The sequence below is a fragment of the Geotrypetes seraphini genome, chromosome 5 (assembly GCF_902459505.1).
Source record: "Geotrypetes seraphini chromosome 5, aGeoSer1.1, whole genome shotgun sequence".
In the NCBI taxonomy this organism is placed as follows: domain Eukaryota; kingdom Metazoa; phylum Chordata; class Amphibia; order Gymnophiona; family Dermophiidae; genus Geotrypetes; species Geotrypetes seraphini.
The window spans coordinates 39,486,257-39,511,114 of NC_047088.1; the positions used below are offsets into that span (position 1 = coordinate 39,486,257).

Here is a 24,858-nt window from a genome sequence, read left to right on the forward strand (position 1 = left end):
TCCTTTTCAATGACGTTTTTAGTTAATAAATAACTTTACATTCCTTCTTAACCTTTTATTTTCTTATTTGTGCTTTTATTCCCTCCCTATTGTTGTAATCCTGAAATATAGAATTTGATACAGAATGTAACCCTTTAAATATAGTTTTCCTAGTGTTTCATGATTGTAAGTTTTTGTAATTATGTAATATTATTTGTCTATGTAATAATTACCCCAAGTTTTTATTTATTCATTATTGTTTGTATATCGCCTAGAATGTAGAATAGGCGATTAATCAAATTGCATAATAAACTTGAAACTTGATACCTTGGAATCAGAATGCCTCAGTACTTGAACAACTTGGAATCCGAACTAAAAATTCAAGCCAATTTGCCCTGGAATCCGAATGCTGCTTTGGAATCTGAACATCCTGCACGTTGTTCGTTTGTGTTTGTGCAAACTTTTCCCAAGCGCTCGGGCCACCCATACGTCGTTCAGTTCATTGTCGGAAGCTGTAGTGAAAGCATCTCATGTGATTTTCGCCTTTGTGTAGTGGAGTGAGGAAAGTACCATACTGTATTATTATTATTTGTTAATATTTTACCTTAAAATCCAGTGTATTTACTGTTAAAATTTCAGTTTCTGGGACCCAGGAACGGATTAATCCAGTTTCTATTATTTTAAATGGGAAAAATTGTGTTGGAACTCAAACGATTTGGAACTCGAACAGGGTTCTGGAATGAATTAAGTTCGGATTCCAAGGTATCACTGTATTTTGAATTAACATTGACCTTTAACAAAGCAGAATTTTCAGAACGCAACAATCTTTTAGGCTGATAAATAGTCATCTTGCTCTTAAAATACTCTGGAATTGTGCCATACAAAACTTCATGCCAAATCATTGCAGTCTTATACTGTACTCTAAATGCAAAAGATAGTACATTAGTAATAAGGCTCCTGAGGAAGATCACATTGGTCGAAACACGTGCGTGCGAGCCAGCGCACAGATTTCCGTGATTACTGAATAAAGTTGCACACCAACATTATTGAATTTCTCCACTGTGGGTTGTTTGTTTCTACTAATCTCATGATGCTTCCTTCTGATTCCATTGCCCCAGATGAGCAAGGTCCAATATTTAAAAGCCAGAAGTGACTTTTCAGCTCCTGCTTTAGCTGAATGAGTATTGTATACCCCTGAAGAAAGGAGGGACAGGTGAGATATGATTCAGATGTTCAAATACTTTAAAAGTATTAACGCAGAACAAAATCTTTTCCAGAGAAAGGAAAATGGGAAAACCAGAGGACATAATTTGAGGTTGAGGGGTGGTAAATTCAAGAGCAATGTAAGGAAATTCTTCTTTACGGAGAGGGTGGTGGATGCCTAGAATGCGCTCCCGAGAAAGGTGGTGGAGATGAAGACGGTGACGGAGTTCAAAGAAGCGTGGGATGAACACAGAGGATCTAGAATCAGAAATTAATAGTAAATATTGAAGAGCTAAGGCCTGTACTGGGCAGACTTGCACGGTCTGTGTCTGTATATGGCCTTTTGGTGGAGGATGAGCTGAGGAGGGCTTCAATGACTGGGAGGGTGTAGATGGGCTGGAGTGAGCTTTGACGGAGATTTCAGCAGTTGGAACCCAAGCACAGTACTGGGTAGAGCTTTAGACTCTTGCCCAGAAATAGCTAAGAAGAAGAAAAATATTTTTTTTATTTAATCAGGTTGGAAAGACTGGATGGACCATTCAGGTCTTTATCTACTGTTACTATGAACAACATGGCATCATATGAAATCACATAACGTATTCAGACCTTGCTTTACTGACTTACCTACCACCACCTTAAATTCAGTGTTGCTTAACAAACAATGTCCAGCAGTCACTATCCAGGTCTCACTGATAATAGATCCACCGCAGAAACCAGTTCCATCCTTTTTCACTAAATAAGCCTGGAGAAAAAGAAATATGCTCAGTGATGTATCCCACAACCTGGTAAGTCGAACTGCAAGCAAGAACTCATAGCACTATCTTCATAACTAGCACAGACATGCGGAAATCCAGAAGGACTCTAGAGAACTAATTCTAAAGTGAGTGCAAAATTTTATGTGTGTAAATGCTTAGAATCAGGCCAGATAGAAACATACTGCATGTAGGGACATACATGCATATTTAATATACCTATTTCTATATATTCTTATATTCCACTATATCCTCACCAGTTCCAAGTGGATTAAGAAGTCTAGAGTGAATTACAGAAATTTAAAGGGTTAAAATATGAATCAACAGAAATAAATTCTATAAATATAATTAAAAAATGAGATGTTTTTAGCATCTTACAAAACTCTCAGTAATAAGGATTAGCTGAAAGGTGCCTAGGTAAGGAATTCAGATTTGAGCTGCCTGATAATCTGGCCTGACTTCACCTTAGAGCATAAACCACACATATGCCAAATTCTCCACCTAGGCGCTATTCTGTAAATTGTGCCTATTTCACAAATGGGTGTACACGTAAGCAAAGACTGAGGGTCTGATTCTATAAATAATGCCTAATCACGGACACCTAGCGACTCCTAAAATTTGGGCAGAACTAAATTGATTTTTAAGGGGTTAAAAATCAATGTCAATTTAGGTTTTGTGCAGATATATGCAGGCGCCTAGCGATACCTAAGATTAGGTGCCTCTGATGCCAAATAACACCTGCCTGAAAAGTAAGGGTGATTAGGGGTGGAGAATAGGTGTGGTAGGCATCATTAAGCATCTGAGTTAGGTGCCAATAAATTAGGCTAGATAAAACCTAGCCTAATATACTGGCACCCAGTGGCGTGGTGTGGGGGGAGAGGCTGTCTGCCCCAGATGCCATCTTGATGGGGGCACTGACACCTCTTTGCCCCCCACTCCTTCCTGACCCACCCGCCACACATGTACATCCCTTCCCTTCCCTCTTACCTCTAATTTTCCCAGCGCAAGCAGCTCCCATGCCTAGGAAGGGACGTCAGAGGGAGACCCAACACGATACAAGCAGCAAGTTTGAGATATTGGTCTCACCAGGAAAATTAATGTATGGGGGAAGGGAAGGAGGCACACATGTGGTAGGGGATTTGGGAAGGAGTGGGGGTGGGGGGCGGATAAGAGGGCAGCGGTGAGGCGCCACTCACCCTTGCTACACCACTGCTGGAACCTATCTCTTGGACACCTAGCAACAGCTAAGCACACCTAGGTGTCACTAAGCATGATTCTATAAGTGGCACTTAGCGCTTGATTGACAACTGTGCCAACCGGTTGCCTAGAAGTTACTCACAGTCTGGTGCCATTTATAGAATCAAGGTGGGCCGAGGAAAACGTTTGGGACACTGTACTACCGGGATACAAACTATGGAAAGAGACTTGGGAGTACTGGTCGACAAGTCGATGAAGTCGTCCACGCAATGTGTGGTGGCGGCAAAAAGGGCGAACAAAATGCTAGGAAAGATTAAGAAAAATCTTTTACCGCTGTAACCTTAGTGTCTAGTGTCATAAGAAGATGATGATTTGTCATCCATTCCTGTACGGTACGATCCCTGAACTCTTTAAGAGTAAGATGGCCAATTACCAACCGGAAAGATCATTGCACTCTGAAGATTCAGCGCAACTAAAGGCGAATGTCTACCCACAACCTGGAGAAACCAGCGCAATGACCTTTTGTGGTACAGGGGGTAAACTTGTGGGGCAGATACGGAAATGTGGTAATAGAGTTGCATTTAGGAAATTACTTAAAACACAATTGTTTGTAAAAGCCTTTTTTTAGGCATTGATTTTTCCTGATTGCTGATTTTCCAAGGATCTGATTATTCAAGTTTATTAATTTTCTATAGCGTCTTAAAACTTACGTATGTAAGATTTTGTAAACCATGTTGGTTATAGACGGTATAGAAATTTTTTTTAAATAAAATAAATAAATAATACTATGACTACTAATCTCACGAACAGATCGGAGAAGGTTATCATGCCGTTGTACTGGGCCATGGTGCTCCCTCACCTGTTGTACTGTGTCCAGCACTGGTCGCCGTACATGAAGGAGGACATGGTACTACTCGAAAGGGTCCAGAGAAGAGCGACTAAAATGGTTAAGGGGCTGGAGGAGTTGTCATACAGTGAGAGATTAGAGAAACTGGGCCTCTTCTCCCTCGAACAGAGGAGATTGAGAGTGGACATGATCGAAACGTTCAAGATAATGAAGGGAATAGACTTAGTAGATAAGGACAGGTTGTTCACCCTCTCCAAGGTAGAGAGAACGAGAGGGCACTCTCTAAAGTTAAAAAGGGATAGATTCCGTACAAAAGTTATGAAGTTCTTCTTCACCCAGAGAGTGGATAGAAATCTGGAACGCTCTTCCAGAGTCTGTTATAGGGGAAAACACCCTCCAGGGATTCAAGACAAAGATAGACAAGTTCCTGCTGAACCAGAACGTACACAGGTAAGGCTAGTCTCAGTTAGGGCACTGGTCTTTGACCTAAGGGCCACTGCCTGAGCGGACTGCTGGGCACGATGGACCACTGGTCTGACTCAGCAGCAACAATTCTTATGTTCTTATGACAGGCAAGCTTTGCAGGTGTTCAGGGAACGGATTGAAAACATAATATTGAAGCACCACCCCCTACTGGCAGTGGTCTCAAACTCGCGGCCCGCCAGGTACTATTTTGAGGCCCTTGGTATGTTTATCATAATCACAAAAGTAAAATAAAACAGTTTCTTGATCATATGTCTCTAGCTATAAATGACAATATTATTATTAAGACTTAGCCAAAAGGAAAGATTTATAAAAATTATAATTTCTTTAATAAGACATTAACTATTTTTTCTGAGGCCCTCCAAGTACCTACAAATCCAAAATATGGCCCTGCACAGGGTTTGAGTTTGAGACCACTGGCAAAGAGGGAACAAAGGTAAGAAGCCTGAAAAATAATTGATAAGCATGTAATGCTAAAGTTTCTCCTACCCTAACATCCTTGTACCAGCCATGGCTATTTTGATCTCATACAGCAGAAAAGAAGAGGGATGTGGGCTGCTGAACTGCATCCTAGTGAAGAACCATTACATTATTCAGAATCTCTGCGTAGACATTGTGAGTCGTGGCTGCATGAACCATGCCCACATCCAAAGCTATAGGAAGAAACCTATTCTATAAACTTTCTAGGACAAAGATTCAGTGATGAGTCAACTAGTTTTTCAGAGCAATGAAGAATAAATACTGGCAGTGGCAGTGCATTTTTTATTGGAGCCCCCCCAAAAAAACAAAAACAAAAAACAACAATCCCTTACAAGCTCTTCAGCCATTAATTCAAACAGCTTTATATAGCATCTGACCACCAGAGGGTAGCACAACACGAAAAGTGTCATACACAGCTTTGGTACATTATTTTCCCACAGACATACAGTTGCAGAAAATCTTTAATAAATCAGACACCCCGTGTGCAATTTAAATATATCTATATAAAAAGTTGCATTGAAAGGGTTTTTATTACATGATAGTAAAATTTACTACCTATTTGCAAAGCTGCTCAGTACTTACACATGTATAAACCTTGCTAACAAGTTGCATTGCTATGCTTAGAATTTAATTTCTTTTCATAACACCTTTTGACAAACCTTCTTTCCCTTTTTCTCTTTCTGCATAGATGAACACATTGAAGACCGAAGAGTGTTTTAATGAGCTCTGGCTTGCTTTCTTGTTTGATGAGCATAGGGAGCTGTAGAGTCGGGGAAGAGGGCAAGCAGGCCAGAGACAGGAACAACAGAAAACGAGGACCTAGTGAGTGCAGTTTGGCTCAGGTGAATGATGGAGAGGCAGCAGGCAGGATTGAATTAACACTATAGCGGGCTCGGGACAAACATATATTTGTTAGTCCTCCTTCCAGGGACCCCCCTTCCTCACCATCATTTCACTTCTTAAAAAGTGGTAGGGAAAAGTGCATAGCCTAGCTGTTGGTATGATTAGGGTTATCATACATCTGGAAAAACCCGGACCTGTCCTCTTTTTAGAGGACTGTCTGGGCAGTCGGAGGGATTTCCAAAACCCGGCAGTTTGTCCTGAGCTTGGAGGCCACGTCTGGAAGCCTTTGCGCATACGCAGCCATCACTTTGATGACATCATATGCACACGCATGCATATGACGTCCAAGCATGCTCGAAGGCTTCCAAATGTGGGCTTCAAACTCAGGGAGGTTCGTGTAGGGGTAGGACTGGGAGCGGAATGGGGCGGGACCAGGCATCGTCTTTTTTTAAAGAGGAAATCTGGCATCCCTAGGTATGATAGCATAATAATTTGTGAGAGAGCATAGAATTATACTATAATGGGTTTACGCAATTCAAAACAACCTTTGGAAAGAAAGACTATTTGGAACCTTAGTTTGGGCTGGATTCTGTAAATGGTGCTAAAAAATGGGTTAGAAAAGATGCATCCTGAATCTGGGGAGGGGCCTAAGGTTCTGATTGGCCCAGACACATAAGGCCCCACCCATAGGAAGGGCTTTAAACAATCTGAGCCAATCAGAGCCTCAGGCCCCTCCCTGGTGAGAAGGCCCGCCATTTTTTTTTCAATGTTGTAACTCGCTTAGTAAAAATTAAATTAAGTGACTCATCAAATTAAAATAAACTTGAAACTTTTAAAAATGCATTCCAACACTGAATCTGGAAAAGATTTATGTAAACAAGACCATTGTCTGTTTTTCTATAGATCCATGAGTAATATAACTCTTCAAAGGACAGAAAATAATCAAATTTAGAATTCAAAGGATTGGAATATCTCAGATAAGTTTAAAATTGGAAACATTGGGCCTGTTCTTTTAGAAAATAAACCCTACCAAAGCGTTCCCTTTACTTTCTATGGGAAACAAAGCCCGAAGAATGTTGGTAACCATTTCTTCTTCCAACCCCTCCCCCACCCCTCACACTTTCCCATTCAGCAGCTTGGCCTAAAGCAGGAAAGAGGCAGTTGCTTAAGAATGGTGCATTCATCTCACAACTTCCTCCGAACACACAATCAGAACCCTTCAACACACACACACACACACACACATACATACACGCACATGTGGTCCCTCTACATAAAAGTGGTCGCAGAGATGAGGCAGGAAAGTACAGGAAGTAAAACTCACTTTGGTTATTGGAAAAATAATGGAAGCATTGCTGAAGGCCAGGCTAGTGAATTGCAAGTGTTGACTTGAGCGGGTTTTTAGATGTGTGCTGTGGCGAGATTTGACTAGCATGCTGTGACTAGTGTGCGGTGACTAGTGTGCTCTGGCGAGATTCGAAGTGTGCTGCAAGACGCCAGTGAGGGGGAGAGGTGATGGTGCCAGCTGACTGCGTACAGGATGTGCCCCTCGTGGAGAGAAGCACATCCTGTAGAAAGTCAGCTGGCACTGGCACCTCTCCTCCTCTCTGTGCCTCTCTTGTTGAACCCCCCCCCACCCCCATTGCCAGCTCTAGACTCCATCTCGGCCTTCACACATGTATAAACATCAGTGCGATTATGTCACATGTGCGTGTGATGTCATTACATCAACGCCCACGCACCTCTGGGAGTTCCCGAGCCGCGGCCACCTGTTTAGTGTGCCACAGCTAGAAATAGTTTGCGAGACGCTGGATTACAAGATCCAAGGCTGCATGGCTTTACTAAACGTAAATCGTGCCAAATGAATCTGATAGAATTCTTTGACTGGGCGACCAGAAAATTGGATCAAGGGAGTGGGCTAGATGTAATTCACTTAGATTTCAGCAAAGCCTTTGACACGGTTCCTCATAGGAGACTCATGAATAAACTTGACAGGATGAAGTTAGGACCCAAAGTGGAGAATTGGATTAGAAACTACATAAGAACATAAGAAACGCCTTCACCGGATCAGACCAAGGTCCATCTAGTCCGGCGATCCGCACACGCGGAAGCCCATTTAGGTGCTCCTTTTTGGAGACCCGGATTTCCCGTATCCCTCAATATGATCTGCAAGAAGGTGTGCATCCAACTTGCGTTTGAAACCCAGCACAGTATTTTCTGCCATCACCTCCTCCGGGAGAGCATTCCAAGCGCCCACCACTCTTTGTGTGAAACAGAACTTCCTGACATTTGTCCTGAACCTGCTGCCATTCAGTTTTAGGCTATGACCTCTTGTCTGCATCACATCTGAAAATGTCAGTAATGCTGCTTCCTGGTCAATTTGATAAAATCCCTTTAATATTTTAAAAGTCTCTATCAGATCCCCACGCAGTCTTCTCTTTTCGAGGGTGAACAGTCCCAGTTTTCCGAGGCATTCCTTGTAGCTTAAATTCTCCATGCCTTTGACTAGTTTCATGGCTCGCCTCTGCACCCTCTCCAACAGAATTTTATCCTTCTTAAGGTATGGAGACCAGTGTTGGACACAGTATTCTAAGTGTGGTCTGACCATTGTTCTGTAAAGTGGCATTATAACATCTTCCGACCTACTCGTGATCCCCTTCTTAATCATGCCTAACATCCTATTTGCTTTCTTCGCCGCCACCGATGGTGGTAGTTAATGGAATTTTGCTTGGAGGAAGGAAAGGTGAGTAGTGGAATGCAACAAGGATCGGTGCTGGGGCTGATTCTGTTCAATATGTTTGTGAGTGACATTTCTGAAGGATTAGAAGGTAAGGTTTGCCTCTTTGCAGATGATACCAAGATTTGTAACAGAGTGGACACTCCAGAGGGAGTGGATAACATGAAAATGGATCTGCAAAAGTTAGAGGAATGGTCTAATGTCTGGCAACTAAAATTTGATGCAAAGAAATGCAGGGTGATGCATTTGGGAAGTAGAAATCTGAGCGAGCTGTATGTACTGGGAGGTGAGAGGCTGATATGCACGGATAAGGAGAGGGACCTAGGGAATCTGAAAGTGAAGAAACAGAGCGACAAGTCAATGGCTGTAGCCAGAAGGATGCTAGGCTGTATAGAGAGAGGCAAAACCAGCAGAAGGAGGTGTTGATGTCACTGTACAGGTCATTGGTGAGGACCCACTTGGAATACTGTGTTCAATTGTGGAGACTGTATATGGCGAAGGATATAAGAAGATTTGAAGTAGTCCAGAAAAAGGCGACAAAAATGGTAATGAGTTTGAGCAAAAAGATATACAAAGAGAGACAGGAAGACCTAAATATGTATACTCTAGAGGACAGGAGGGCAGGAGAGATATGATACAGACATTTAAATACTTAAAAGGTATTAATACAGAACCAAAACTTTTCCGGAGAAGGGAATATGATAAAACCAGAGGGCATAAATTGAGGTTACAGGGCAGTAAATTTAAAAGTAATGTTAGGAAATTCTTTTTCACGGAGAGGGTGGTGGATGCCTGGAATACCCTCTCGAAGGAGGTGGTGGAGAGCAAAACAGTGACGGAATTCAAAAAAGTATTGGACAAACACAGACGATCTCTAATCAGAACGTGAAGAATATAAATTGAAGAACTAGAGCTGAAACTGAGTGGACTGGCATGATCAGTGTACTGCACAGTCAAACCTTGGTTTGCGAGCATAATTCATTCCAGGAGCACTCGTATATCAAAGCGAATTTCCCCATAGGAAATAATGGAAACTCAGACGATTCGTTCCACAACCCAAAAACTTTAATACAAAATACTATACGTACTTGTATTGCAAGACCTCGCTCGTTTAGATCAGTCACTACACTTCCGCAGCGTCAGAGAGAGAAGAGCCATCGGCTCAGTTGTGTTGTGTGTATACTGTATGTACTTGTATTGCAAGTTACAATTTACTAAAATGTTTTGCTTGTCTTGCAAAACACTTGCAAACCAAGTTACTTGCAATCCAAGGTTTTACTGTATATGACTATACGGTTGGGGAGGGCTTCGACGGGAACTATGATAATTTGGGCTGGTTTAGAAAGGCTGGAGTGAGCTCGGACAGCAACTCCAGTAGTTGGAACCTAATGACAGTGCCAGGCAGACTTCTACGACAGAAATATCAAAGAAAAAAAAAAAAAAGACTATTGAGCAAACTGGATGGACCATGCGAGTCTTTATCTGCCATCATTTACAATGGGGTCCTTTACTAGCCGTTTTAGCGCACGCTAAAACACTAACGTGTCCATTATATTCTATGGACGTGTTAGCGTTTAGCGTGCGCTAATATTTAACCCACCCTAAAACAGCTAGCGCGCCTTAGTAAAAGGATCCCAATGTTACTATGTATTATCCCAAGGTTGCAACAAGTAAAACTCACAGCAGAGCAGAGTATGCACAGTTCTCCCTCCGTATTCGCTGTGATAGGGGATTAACAGAACCGCAAATACCTTTTTCATATCTTATTCGCTGTTTTCTATTAAAAACCATCGTGAACATGGTGGGAGACCTGGCCTGTTCCTGAAGGAGAGGCAAAACACGGCGAAGAAAGTGCTGGAAATCAGCGATTTTCTCTGTAAACTCTTGGAATCAGCGATTTCTCTATGCAAGCTGATGTAATTTGGGGGGGGAAGAGCCAGCAAGTTAAAAACTGTGAATAATCGAAACCATGATTGCTGAAACCGCAAATACGGAGGGAGAAGTGTATTCCAAATGCAATATACAAGTCTCATTTTTTCAATTTACAAATCTTGCTGGATAGCATTCCTAGTCAGGCCTCTGCATATTTCCCCTCTTGTTTTAAATTGTCAAGAGAAAACCTTACTTATAAGTGCCCTCACAAAATGGTGCAACCATCCTATCACTTTTACTGGTGGTAACCAGATAGGGATTAAAGATAGGCTAGTAGTCAATCTAGTTGGTCCTCTTTACCCCCTCCTTTACTAACATGAAGCACGGGTTTTAGCGCTGGCAGTGAATTCCTATGGCATAGAATTCCTATGAGCATCGGAGAAGTTACCGCCGTGTCCAGGTTCTAAAACCTGCGCTATGTGTTAGTATAGGAGGGGGTTAATTAAATGTCAATTTTTGTGGTAAATATAACAACAGTTATTCAGGTGAAAACTCTGAATTTGTCACAATAATATGCACAACAGATATGTGTAATGACCAGTCAGTCAATCGCAAGGCTGCATTTTGTGACAGATGGTGAAACAAAAATGGCTTCTCTGACTAGCGACCCAAGTCCAAGTTTATTTGATATTTGATATACCACATTGGTAAATGCATCTATGCGGGTTTACAATCCAAAATGTTAAAATAGCGTGGAAAATGAAGTTACATCATAAACAATTAAAAGAATGATAGAAGAAAAAGATTAAAATTTAATTTAAATTTTAATTGGATTTAAACTCAATTAAAATTTAATTAAAATTGAGTTTAAATCCAATTTTAATTATAGTAGAAATTTTTCTGGTAAATTCTGCTAGACTAAATAAGAGAAACATGTACAATACCTGCCAAGGAATTTCCCCTTTCAGAGCGTTTGTTCCACCAACAATCTTCTCAATGTCCTCCAATACAGGAACAATTCTAGTGCTGTTGTCTGCTAGTTTGGTCTCCGTGGTTGAATTTTCTGTTTTATCGGTGGGCCAGTCCTCAGGCAAAGAGCGGCTTTCTGGTACTTTGGGTTTAGCTTCTTCTGCAGTAATTCTTCCACATGGAAATTCCACTGTTAAAGAAGTTCAAACATCATACTATTTCCTCTTGTCAAATTACCCCCCCCCCCCTTTATAAAACCGTAGTGCGTATTTTAGCTCTGGCGGTGGCGGTAACAACTCCGACGCTCATAGAATTCCTATGAGCTTCAGAGCTGTTACCGCCATAGCTGGCACTAAAAACTGCACTGTGGTTTTGTAAAAGGGTGGTGTGTGTGTGTGTGTGGAGGGGGGGGGGAAGTAATACAAATTAGCTCTCAGTTAACCCTTGGACTGCTAGGTTAACATGCTATTAATCCTATATAATAAAACGCTAGCCGCGCATGCGCACTCAGACCTGCGTGATCTGTAATCCCTGATCCGTAGGTCCATGGCCAGAGTACGTATGCGGCGGCCAGATCGGGAAAGCACAGCAGAGCCGGCGACCACCCCCTCCCGCCCTCACTCACTGCCAAAACCACCACCTCCTCCTTCTCGCCGGCTCACCCGCGTTTAAATGGAGAGAAAAGCGCTGCACCGCTGTTTTCCTTCTGATTTGGTTTCCTTGCTGACTCGGACTGCTGCTTCTTCACGTCATCACCAGTGTTGCTGTCACTATCACTGTCCTGCCCTTTTTCCATCTGTTCTCCGGAACTGCCACACGTGCCATAAACTGCCACAGGCTCCACCACTGTACGCATCGCAGAAGCAGCATTGAGAGAAAAGCGCTGCACCGCGCTACCGCTGGCTTTGCCGTCTTCTGTCCACTGCGGCCCGCCCTCTCTGACTACTTCCTGTTTCCGCTAGGGTTGGCCGCAGTGGATAGAAGACGCCGAAGCCAGCGGTAGCGCGGTGCAGCGCTTTTCTCTCAATGCTGCTTCTGCGATGCGTACAGTGGTGGAGCCTGTGACAGTTTATGGCACGTGTGGCAGTTCCGGAGAACAGATGGAAAAAGGGCAGGACAGTGATAGTGACAGCAACACTGGTGATGACGTGAAGAAGCAGCAGTCCGAGTCAGCAAGGAAACCAAATCAGAAGGAAAACAAAGCCCATGCTGAGGGGGCCACTTCAGAAAACAAACAAAAACAGCATGATGAACGTTGAGAAGCTAACAGGAGAGGAAGCTACGAATGAGACAGAGAGGAAGGAGCCCTGTGCAGATGTTTCTGCCCCAGTGAATGGCGAATTTGCAGCCCAGCAGAATGAGAATGGTGAAGACAAGAACCGGGAAGAAGACCACAGTTTGGGTAATGTAAAGCAAGAGGTGCCGACTGAATATACACAGAATGACACACACATTGATGCTAAGATGGAAAAGTTAGGCAGTGACAGAGAGAGAGAGACAGATAGAAAGAAAGACAGAAAGCTGCCAAGGAGAGAGAGAAAGAAAGAAAGAAAGACAGACAGACAGACAGTGGCCAAGGAGAGTGAGAGAGAAGACAGAAAGACAGACAGCAGCCAAGGAGAGAGACAGAAAGAAAGACAGAGACAGACACATCTATTCTAGCACCCGTTAATGTAACAGGCTTAAAAACTAGTAGTACTCATAAAAACGTCTTATATACATGAAAAATACTGGACAGTGTTAGAATATCAAACCCCCATAATACTTTAGATATTTCTAGTGCTAGTTCAAAAATTTATTGGAGGAAACTTGAGTTCATGTGGTTGATAAAATTAGAATATAATGATTTAGAAATTGCTAATTGAATACTAAATACCAATGAATATTTCCATTTCATAAACTAACCTGCTGGCTCACAGGATTTCATATCTTCACCAAGCTTATAACCATGTGCACAAGAACAAACAACTTTCTTGGCGGCATCCTGCTTGCAGAAATGCTGGCACCTTCCATTCAAAATCGAGCAAATGACAGGCATTTCTAGGGGGAGGAGGAAGGAGGATGGGACAGAGGAATACATACAACGCATTAAAACATCTTGGGTGGAGAAATACAAAATTTTGGATAAAAATAACTTAGGGCTCCTTATACTAAGCTGCGATAGCGGTTTTAGCACGCGCTTAGTGCGTGCTAAATTGCCGCAGGCGCTAGACGCTAACGCCAGCATTGAGCTGGCGTTAGTTCTAGCCGCGTAGCGCGGGTTTAGTGTGCGCTAAAAAAATGCTATCGCAGCTTAGTAAAAGGAGCTCTTAGAAATATGATTGCAACCTTGGTGCCTGCATCTCACAAGTATTGCTTATTTTGATCAGCCTACATATTTCAGTGACTCTAGGATGCCAGGAAAGATTGATCCAGTCCTGATTTTACCTCACTGCCTGCATGGAAATGTAAGTCAGATTTTCTTAAGAATTGAATTATATTACAAGCCGGCGCTGGCAGTGGGGCAAATTGGGAGTGGAGTATCCGGATGTGAAAATCTGGAGCTCCTAGGTAACTCAAACTGCACAAGAGTGTAATTACATAAAGGGCAAATCTGTAACTGGGCACCCATAAGTGCACACATAAGTAGCATTTATGCATATAAGTGTCCTACACGGGAAGAGGAAGTCGCCTCACAATGACAACTTCTGGGGCAGACTGACGGTGACTGGCTCACTTCGTTGCCGCTACCAGCTGCTCAAAGATTTAACATTACAGCGGCCGTGTAGGCAGTAAGTCACAGGTGTCGAAGTCGGTCCTCGAGGGCCGCAATCCAGTCGGGTTTTCAGAATTTCCCCAATGAATATGCATTGAAAGCAGTGCATGCACATAGATCTCATGCATATTCATTGGGGAAATCTTGAAAACCCGACTGGATTGCGGCCCTTGAGGATCGACTTTGACACCCCTGCAGTAGGTGGAGGAGTCGGGAGAGCCATAACTAACTTTTCTGACAGCCAATTGTTGGGGAGGCTGTGGCCCCCTCCCCCCATTCTGACACCCATGAATGTTAACTTGGTTAACATGGAATAAATTGATATTGCATGCCCTAAACCAGTGATTCCCAACCCTGTCCTGGAGGACCACCAGCCAGCCGGGTTTTCGGGAAAGCCCTAATGAATATGCATGAGAGATTTGCATATAATGGAGGCGACAGGCAATCAAATCTGCTCCATGCATATTCATTAGGGTTATCCTGAAAACCCGACTGGCTGGTGGTCCTCCAAGACAGGGTTGGGAATCTCTGAACTAAACTTTTTCAGGCACAGGATGAGGGAATGCTGAAAAGTTTCTTAGCCCAACCAACCAACTTCCTAAATTCTGAGTGTTATTTTGCCACTGTAGCTGAAAAGAGGGTTATTTGTAGAATCAAAATTCTATATTTTGATATTGTTTTAGATCATTGATTGAACCATATCCACATCATTCTCTCCTTGCTTGGGCTGAGAACTTTTCAACACCCCCTCATAATGAGCCAACCTGCATGCCATGGAATGCACATCCCTATTAGAAGGGGTGACGGGACAAAAGCGCGCGGAACAAATGCGCACCGACATTTCAGAGCACATATTGAGCACATGACTTCAGCGTACCGCCCTAAAAGCTTATTTTTAAGGGCTATGACGGGGTGTGTGTGTGTGGGGGGGGGGGAAGCCCCCACTTAATAGTGTTCGTGCTGCCATGTTGGGGAGGTGTGGGGGTGTAACCCCCCCACATTATACAGAGAACTTAACTTTTCCCCTAAAAATAGGGAAAAAGTTAAATTTCCTCTATAATGGGGGGTTACAACCCCCCAAAACCACCCCCACGGAAGCACCAACACTATTAAGTAAACTGGGGGGGGGGGTTCCCCCCACACACACCCCGTTGGAGCCCTTTAAAATAAGCTTTTAGGGCGGCGCGCTGAAGTCTTGCGCTCAATTGTCCGCTCTGAAATGTCGATGCGCGTTTGTCCCGCGCGCTTATGACTGTGAACCATTAGAAGGTCTGTTATAACATTTCCCTTCTAATTAAATGACTTTTCTCAAATCATGGACTCAAAACCATTACTTGTATATACGATAGTCATTGACAACTTCAAAAAAAATTCTGAGAACCACAGGAACCATTTCATTTCACAAGCAAACCCTGTTCTCTTTCCATCGCAGCAGGTTTTTAATGGTACAAAAGTTGCATTTGTATAATGAAGGAACCTGGAAACGTCTTTCCTTCCAGTATTTTTAACTGGGTGAGAAATCCGTAGCACTGTGATAGGCGAAAGACATCAGTAGCCTCCTGACTTGTCTGTAGAGTTCCTGCACCTTAAAACTTTTAATCTGGCGCGCTGACATCCTGTGCCCATTTGTCTCAGCTCATTTGTCCGCACGCGATTGTCCCGCGCGCTTTCATCTATGAACCTATTTAATGCATCAGTATGGCTTTTTTTGTTTATTTGCAGATCATGTGTTAATCTAATTAGCGCACAGCAAATGTAAATAATTACACTTCCTCCTCCGTATTCGCGGTTTCCGTATCTACAGATTCGATTATTTACGGTTTTAAAACAAAAAAATGCTTTTTCATTTTTCGGGCTATTTTAAGCCCTATAAGCCCCCTCCTTAAGCCTTACCTGGTGGTCTAATGGGTTTTCGGGGCAGAAGCGATCTTCCCACACTCCTGCCCCGTGCAGATCGCTCACAGGAAATGGCTCGAGAGACTACGGGAGCTCAAGGCAGCTATTTCCTGTGAGCAATTTGCACAGGGCATGAGCGTGGGAAGATCGCTCCTGCCTGAAAACCCGCTAGACCACCAGGTAAGGCTTAAAGGGGGGGGGGGCTTTCAGGGCTTAAACCAGCAGGGGGAAGCGGTGGTTAAGGGCAGAACCGGCCTGAATATTATTCGTGGTTTTTTAATATTTGTATGCCGGCTCTGCCCCTAACCACTGCAAATACAGAGGGGGAAGTGTAACATGGGATCACTTGCCATCTCTTGTCACCGTGCATTTAATGATGGCATTAAACCATTATTAAAATGGCTCACCATGGTCTTTTCCATGTTTTCTAGCAGCCTTCGATTGTTGTATGCAAATATAATACAATAACGTTATTAATATTAAAACTATAGCATAATGAGGTCATTAATATTAAAATGACCTCTCTGGACGATTCTCAAAAAAGAATCTATTTATGAGGAATTTGGGGCTGATATTTACTGTCAGGGTTTGAGCTGTCATTGCCTTACTTTCCTGTCACTGACTGAGTGCTGATTGGCTCAGGCACTGAGGAAAATAAAGCACCTCAGACTCGCCACCACAAATGTCCCCGATTCCTCTTAAATTGAGCTCCAAAAAGGCCTGGTGGTCTATTGACCTCCACCATTTCTGCCCCCTGCCAATGCCCCACCCACACCACGTGGAAGATCAGCAGGAGGGATGCCCATTCTCTCCTGCCGCAGGGTCAGAGACCTCCCTGACAGCAAGTTCCCCCTCCCAACAACCTCCCACCACAGCAAACTTGGTGATCTAGTGGGTCATCCCCCTACTATCCCCCTCTCCAACCCACCTGACAGCAAGCTTTCCCCATGACAGCCTCCCATCACACCAAGCCTGGTGGACTAGTGGCCCATCCCCCCTGACCCCCCTCGTACATTTTTTTGAAGACAATCAGTAGGGATGCTCCCTCCCAGCCGGACGGTCCGCCTCTTCAAAATGGCAGGTCTTCTTTGATGCACTGAGGAGGAGCTTAAGGCCCTGATTGGCCCAGGTGCCTAAGACCCTGCCTATGCAGGAAATGGTTGCAGCAGGATTATTGCTGCTGTATTTTTGCACCAGTGAGAAGTGGATTTTTTATGTGTGTGTACTCTGGATTGTTTGGTAAACTGTTATGCTAGAGAGAAGCTTGCTGTCTGTTTTCCCTATTTAGTTTTGCCTCTGATGTAGCCTTTGGGCGAAACTTGGTCACATCAGGCACATGTGATATTAAATTTCTTTTTGCTCGATATACCCATTTGGTCTTGGTTCTACATTTGAATCATCGCAGATCATCTGCCTCTCTTACGTCCCTCCACTCCTCAGTATCTTTCCTCTCTTGTCTCTCCCTATACTCCGCCCTGCAGCTTTGCACGTGGTAATTTTCAATGTTCTGCAGTACTTGGGAAAGAAATGTTAGTGATTTTAATATAATGATGCGGTTTATTTCTACTGCAATTTAATCTATCATTTACTCTGCGATGTCATCTTTTATAGAAGGGCTTCCTTTTGGAGAGTATTTTGTGTTATTATTACAGCTTATGAGTCATGAAAATGGTGTTTTATTAGTTTTAATGTTAGTTTGTTTAAAGTGAGTCTGAATATTTTATCGTAAGCTGGCTAGGTTTTAGGCGGCTAATAAATATTTTAAATAAAATTAATTAAAATATTTATTTTGCTTTTAATTTATATTCCTTGTTCTCAGCAAAATATTGCAAGGGGGATTACACCTGTATGTGTTTTATTAATCTGGAAGAGTAATGAGTATCATTTTGGGCTATGCATTCCAACTACTTTATTTAGAAGTAGTTCCCCCAAGGGAGCTCAGAACATTTACATGAATTTATTCAGGTACTCAAGCATTTTTCCCTTTCTGTCCTGGTGGGCTCACAATCTAGCTAATGTACCTGGGGCAATGGGGGGATTAAGTGACTTGCCCAGGGTCAAAAGGAGCAGCGTGGGTTTGAACCCACAATCCCAGGGTGCTGAGGCTGTAGCTTTACCCACTGCACCACTCTAGAAATCAAAATGTAGTAAAGATGAGCCAAGTAAAGGACAGTCAAGCCATTGTGACATCACTGCTGAGGCTGGTTCTTAGGCATTGATGGAATGAAGCATTATGACATCACTATCTGCTCTGGTTACCAGAGGCTGAAGCTTTTCACACTATTTATGTATTCAATTTTCTATACTGTTCTTCCAGGGGAGCTCAGAACAGTTTACATGAATTTATTCAGGTACTCAAGTAATTTTCCCTGTCTGTCCCGGTGGGTTCACAATCTATCTAATGCACATGGGGCAATGGGGGGATTAAGTGACTTGCCCAGGGTCACAAGAAGCACAGTGGATTTGAACCCACAACCTCAGGGTGCTGTAGCTGTTGCTTTAACCACTGCGCCACACTCTCCCTGCGTGCTTTGATTCCCACAAGCTACTAGAGCATATAAGAGTTGCTTCCAGGGAGAGGCCTGTCAGTTCTATCTGTTACCCTCAAAAGCACAAGGTCCCTGGGAAAGAGTGGAAGGTGAACATTTATAGCTTGTGTAGGAAAAGTAGGATATGCAGCAAACCCTTGCTGGGAAACTAATATGCATGCACTCAGTAACACAGACAGCTTCAATGAAAATAAAAATCCTTTTCCTCTGATCAAGGATATTTACCTAATTCACAGTTCTTTCCTTTATATCCTTCCTGACACCAACATACGTATGTGCCCATGTCATCCTTACAGCTGCCTCCATTTAAGCAGGGGTTAGAGTCACATTGATTGCCATCTGTAAAACAAACAGATGACATGACACAGGAGGTAGAATTTATGCAGCAATAAAGAGACCCATTAATATTTCCTTTGCTTGCACACAAATACACATAGCAGAACAAAATTGCTTTTTTGATTTTCCTGAATGGTCTGGGCCTTGGGCCTTTCATTTGTCACGTGTACATTTGGACTTGATTAAAGTATTACCTGCCTTTACCCATGATCTCCTTTCTGCAAAATTGTGTGAGTTTTACCTTAGTAGGAGCTTAGGGGGAGGGGGGGAACCTGAGCGAACGGTACAGTTTACAGTTTTGTGCAAGAAAGAGGTCTAAGACATGGGTGTAATTTATGGGGGTCACCAGACATCTGGATTTACCCGGACATCTCCTCTTCTGAGAGGACTCTCAAGGTGTCTGGACGGTTTCCTGAACTGGAATGAGTTTGTCCAGGTTTTGGACTCACTCTCTCCAGTCCAAACCCCACCCCGGACACCTCCTCCGGTGCAGCAAAAAAACAAATAAAAAAAATGAATGAACTCGATAGGTGCTCAAAACATCAAGGTAGGCGTCTGCACCAAGGCACCAAATGGCAAGTAGGCATAGTTAGGGGTAGATTCGGGGTGGATTCAGGGTGGAGTTTTGATTGATTGATTTAGGCGCTTGTAGGTGTCTACCTTAGGCACACTCATTTAGGCCAAGAAAACCTTAAGGTTACAACGCCTACTGGCACATAATAGCCCTTAGGTGCCGCTAGGCACTATTCTTTCTTTCTTTTTTTTTTTTTAATCTTTATTGATTTTTAATCTAAAACAGTGTCATACAAATGAACAAACAGTAGGTATTACATACATTACACTAATATCTGTACAGGTAACATATATATCATTCAAGATTTTCAGTTTTCCTACATATAATAATAACATAATATAACATAATATATAGTATAAATGAAGAATAAAGTTACCCAAATGTCACCATCAATATTTATTCCTCTCCTTCCACCCCCCCCCCCACCCCCATGGATGTGTAAAGGTGAATGAACAAAAGGAAAGATAAGATAAATATATATATTATAATAATTTTACAAATTTAGTCAATGGGCTCCAAACTTTATTAAATACACCACTAAATCCCCTATACTCTGCATTAATTCTTTCATATCTGTAAGTGGTGCACACGTTCACCCACCAAAAAGTATAACTTATTCTGTCATGGTTCTTCCAGTTACTCGTTATCGATTAGCGGAAGATTGACAGTCGCACCTAACGGCACCTATGAGTTAAGTGCTGTTTATAGAATCAAGCCCAAAATGCACAACTACTATTCTATGCCCTTTACAGAATATTATCTTAGCATGGATCTCCCTGTAGCTTGCTTTGTAGGCATATTGCGCCTTACTTTGGGTGCGAGTATTTAAGTTTGCCATTGCATCCAGAAGATATCTAACAAGGAAATCTAGAAAATTTTTTTATGGATCCTCAGATGGCTATGTAAACAAACATTCGCTTATACTCATAATTTAGTTTTTTTCTTTTCTTTTATATAAAATTTCTTACATCTCTCATTTCAGTTTTTACTTATATTTTTCTAAAATTATTCAGTTGTCCACCTCTCCTGAGATGCCATCAGTGTTTCAGTTCCTTCATCGGTGTTGAGGCAGCAAAGGTTCACCACCATTTACACAACTTTTCCATAGCCCTTTCATTTCTCTCTTGCAATCGTAGCCCTTTGAATGAAAGGCATGATAATGGAAATATGACATAGGTATTTAAATAACCACAAGGTTTAAATTCACAGAATGTGGGTCTCCTTCAGGTGAAAGGAAGCTCAGGAATGAAGAGTCATAAGATCAAGTTTATCAAGTTTATTAGGATTTGATATACCACTTATCAAGGTTATCTAAGTGGTTTTTTACAATCAGGTACTCAAGCATTTTCAAGATGAAGGGGGAAAGAGGTAACCTCAGGAGTAATGTAAGTAAATGTTTCCTTGTGCAAAGGGTGGTGGATATAGTGGCGCCCCTCCCCCCACCACGCGCATGCCCCCTTCCCTTTCCCCATACCCCCTTTGACGACACTTCCTAGGCATGGGGCCCAGAAGTGACAGAGAGAGCGTCAAAAACGGTACTGGTGAAGGCAAGGGGTGCGCTTGACAAGGAGAGGAGCGGGCAAGGAGCAAGTGGGCAGGCGAACAGAGGGGCGGAGAAGAGAAAGGGTGCCGCCACGTCCTTAGGAAGACCACGCCCAGGGTGGACTGCACTCTCTTACTACGCCACTGGGTGGATACATGGAAGAGCCTGCAAGTGGAGGTGGTAGAAATAAGGACTGATTATGAATTCAATAAAGCATGGGACAATCATAAAGCATCTCTAAGGGTTAGAAAGGGATTGTAGATCTATGATAAGTCTGCATGTCCTGGAAGCAGCTTACGCAGATCCATTTCATCTCTATTCATTGTGGATATCCTAAAACTTTGACTGGCTGGTAGAAGACAGAGAAGCACTGATCTACAGTCTCTATGTCCCACTGTATAAACACTCACCATATGGATTGATTTTTATTTCCAAATGTCTATTGGATCAGAGCACATTGGCTTCCGATTGAACACCGCATCTCCTACAAAATCATGTTGTTGACATTTAAAACTAGACAAACAGGGCTCCCAGAATTCATTAATTGATTTCGTATACCCTACTCCATTAACTCGGCCCCAAATTATTTGTGCGAGATTACTACCTTAGATAACTTTAAATCTATGTTTTCAAAAATGCTTTTGCAGTATAACCATCCTTATAAGGATGTTTTCAACTCTTCAGTATCCAGTGTCCTGTATTAGGTTTTAATTCTGTTTCCTTACCCTTTAGTTTTTTTCCTATTTTTGTTCTTTCCTATCATTGATTGTAGCTCTTCCCTTTTTCCTCATGTGCCAGTTTATTTCGTTCTGGTTAGTCACATCAGTCAAGAAAGTTTGTCTGTTGATGTTTCTTTGATGTAATGTATTTGATGTTTATTTGTTCCCTGCATTTTATAATTTTTATTATGCAAAGCCGCTTTGATTACACATAAGGCGAGATAGCAAATTTTAATAAACTTGAAACTTGAACTTGAATTACTCAGTCCTTGAAGACCCCTTGTATATAGATTACTAAGGGCTCCTTTTATCAAGCCGCGCTAGTGGTTTAATGCGTGTAATAGCGCACATTAAACCACCGGCCACGCTAGCCGCTAACACCTGCCTTGAGCAGGTGGTAGTTTTTTGGCCAGCGCAGGGGTTGGCGCGTGATTAAAAGTCGCACGCGCTAACTCCGCTAGATAAAAGGAGCCCTAAGAGTAGAATTGAGATGTCCAGGTCAATATGCGCTCAGTTCCTCCTGCATTTTACAATGGCACCACCAAATGTCGAGACTTTTGTAAAATATCTAGGAAGGCGTTAACAAATACCACCCTGGATGAATTTCTTCATAAAAGGGGTTAGCAAATCCCAATAAATGCACATTTCTGGCAAATCTAGTGGGAACAGCGATTTTAAAAAATAAGTGAACATGGAGTGTCCCAGTCTCTTTAATGAGCTTTTTTGACAGTGATGAATATCGCAGGAACCAGGCTGCAGAAATGCAGATCGCAAGCCCCACATCAGTCCTGCTCTTTATATAAAGAGCTGGTGATGGGATAAGTAGCCCATCCCCTCTCCCTGTAGCACACTATTACCTTTATACCCAGTGGCGTAGCGAGGGTGAGAGGCGCCTGGGGCGGTGGTGCCCCTCCTCTTCCCCTCCCCCGCTCCTTCCCTGACTCCCTTGCCGTACGCGTCCCTTCCCATCCCCCGTACCTCTAGTCATTCACTGCCATAACCAACAGCTTCAACGTGCTGGGGGGTGGGGGGGGGCGATCTGTCCCGGGCGCTATCATGGTGAGGGCACTGGTACTCCTCCTCCTCCTCTGCCCCCCCTTCTTCCCCCTCCAATGCATGCATTTGCCCCTTCCCTTCCCCTATACCTCTAGTTGATCACTGCCACGAACAACATCAACATGCTCCTCGCGACCACATCGGCTCTCCCTCTGATGTCACTTCCTATGCACGGCACCCGGAAATGATGTCAGCGGGTGCCGACGCGATCGCAAGGAGCACGTTGATGTTGTTCGCGGCAGTGATCAACTAGAGGTACGGGGGAAGGGAAGGGGAACACGCAAGCGGTGGAGGGGGGCAAGAAGCGGGGGGCAGAGAGGAGGAGGAGTACCAGTGCCTTCACCATGATAGCACCCAGGGCAGATATGCCACCAGCTACACCCTTACCTCAACATCTTGATTAAACAGCTAACAGCCCATAACCCTCACTCTTCACCCCCACTGGACCTGAAAAGTACAAGCACCCTTTATCACCCCCCCCCCCAATTCCCCCTGGTTCTTAACGGGGAGTCTTCCTAGTATATAGAGGAAAGCAGACATGATTCTGGGACACTTCCGCCTATTTCCCTTGGTACATATTTTGCCTCTGAGGATATTCCTTTTTTGGGATAGACTACAGTTAGGGGGTGGGGGTCAGGGGGATTAATCAATATGCCAGGGCAGTGATGGTTAAGGTTTGTGGGAGGAGTCCTTTGTCTTTTGCACCTATTGTATTTCTTCATTTGGGGGTAAGCACAAAAGCAGACGTGGATACTTTTACAACTCTACTCATTCCCTCTGTGAACTGGGAAGTGCACATCTCTATTTGATGACATGTTGATGCCACGCCAAAAAATATGCCCCTGCCATGTCCTATTTAGATTTCTAAATCCCAGAGATATACACATGTAAAGAACAGCTTTCTAAAATCACTATTTGCACTTGTTTGTGAAAGTAAATGTTGCTATTTAAACATCTGCATGCTAGTTTTGCCCAATTCAGAGGAAAACATTGATTCGATTTGGTTTGATTCAGCCAATTGATTAGATTTTTTGATTCAATTCAGTTTGCTGTTTCTGCCCAATTGGGTGTTTGTTTTTTTCCAAACGCCCTGGTGTGTTTATTTTGTAGCCTTTCCAACCCCCAACCCCCCTTTTGCCCTCTTGAACCCCACGCCGGTGCTATGGTGGAAACAAAATAAACAAAAAAGACTTTTCCTCTCTGTTAGGTCCTAGCTCATGCTCACTGTCTAACACCAACTCTGTCAGGATACACATTTCAAATCTGACATATTGCAACCATAAAATAGAAACAAAATTATTTCTACCTTCCACTTCCAACATTTATTTCTTTCCCACTGTCTACCATCTCTCTCTCTCTCTCCCTGCCTTGTGTCCTGGGTCAAACCTCTCTATTCCTCTCCATGCAGCATCTTTCCCTTCCCCCCTCCATTATCATGTACAACATTTCTTTCTCTCGCCCCATGCACCATCTCTCCCTGCCCTCCACCCTATGCCCAACATTTCTTCCTCTCTGTTCTCCATGCATGTCTCTCTTCCCTCCGCCATATGCAGAATTTCTCCCTCTCTCCCCTTTCTCTCCCTTCTTCTCCTCCACTCTAACAATTCTTCTTCTCTCCTCTCTCCCCTCCCCATGTGCAGCATCTTCCCTTCCCTCCCCTCCCACTCATCCCCCTGTGCAGCAGCAGCACTCCACCGACCTGACATACTTCTGGGCCTCTCAAAGCAGCAGCAGCAGCGTGGCGGTGGCTGCCTTGAAGAGGCAGTGCTGTGAATGGGCTGATTACAGCCTGCCCCACCAGGGCTTCCCTCTGCCGTGTCATCAGCGACATCATCAGTAACACGGCAGAAGGAAGTCCCTGGCAGGGCAGGCCATGAGCAGCCTGTTCAGAGCTCTGCCACTGCTGACCGGCCACCACCGCTGCTACTGCTGCTTTAGGAGGCCTGGAGGTATGTCATGTCTCACCGGGGGTTGATCACTGAATGGGTTAGTCCAATTTTTTTCGGACAATGAATTGATTCAAATCGATTCATCGAAGTGAATCAATTTGAATTGTCAAATCAGGCAG

The 24,858-nt window shown here is 43.3% G+C and overlaps 1 protein-coding gene and 1 long non-coding RNA gene across 2 annotated transcripts in view; one reads left to right on the forward strand and one right to left on the reverse strand.

Moving 5' to 3' along the window:
• F9 (coagulation factor IX) overlaps nucleotides 1-24,858 on the reverse strand; it is a 39,729-nt gene that overhangs the window by 4,629 nt on the left and 10,242 nt on the right. Inside the window, exons 4-7 of the mRNA XM_033945620.1 lie at nucleotides 18,788-18,901; nucleotides 13,268-13,402; nucleotides 11,338-11,552; nucleotides 1,807-1,924 (exon numbers count right to left, since the gene is read on the reverse strand). Of these exons, the coding sequence (XP_033801511.1) occupies nucleotides 1,807-1,924; nucleotides 11,338-11,552; nucleotides 13,268-13,402; nucleotides 18,788-18,901 (582 nt within the window). The remainder of the gene's footprint in view (nucleotides 1-1,806; nucleotides 1,925-11,337; nucleotides 11,553-13,267; nucleotides 13,403-18,787; nucleotides 18,902-24,858) is intronic.
• LOC117360949 overlaps nucleotides 12,443-24,858 on the forward strand; it is a 105,050-nt gene continuing 92,634 nt past the window's right edge. Inside the window, exon 1 of the long non-coding RNA XR_004539556.1 lies at nucleotides 12,443-12,764. This is a non-coding gene — a long non-coding RNA (uncharacterized LOC117360949). The remainder of the gene's footprint in view (nucleotides 12,765-24,858) is intronic.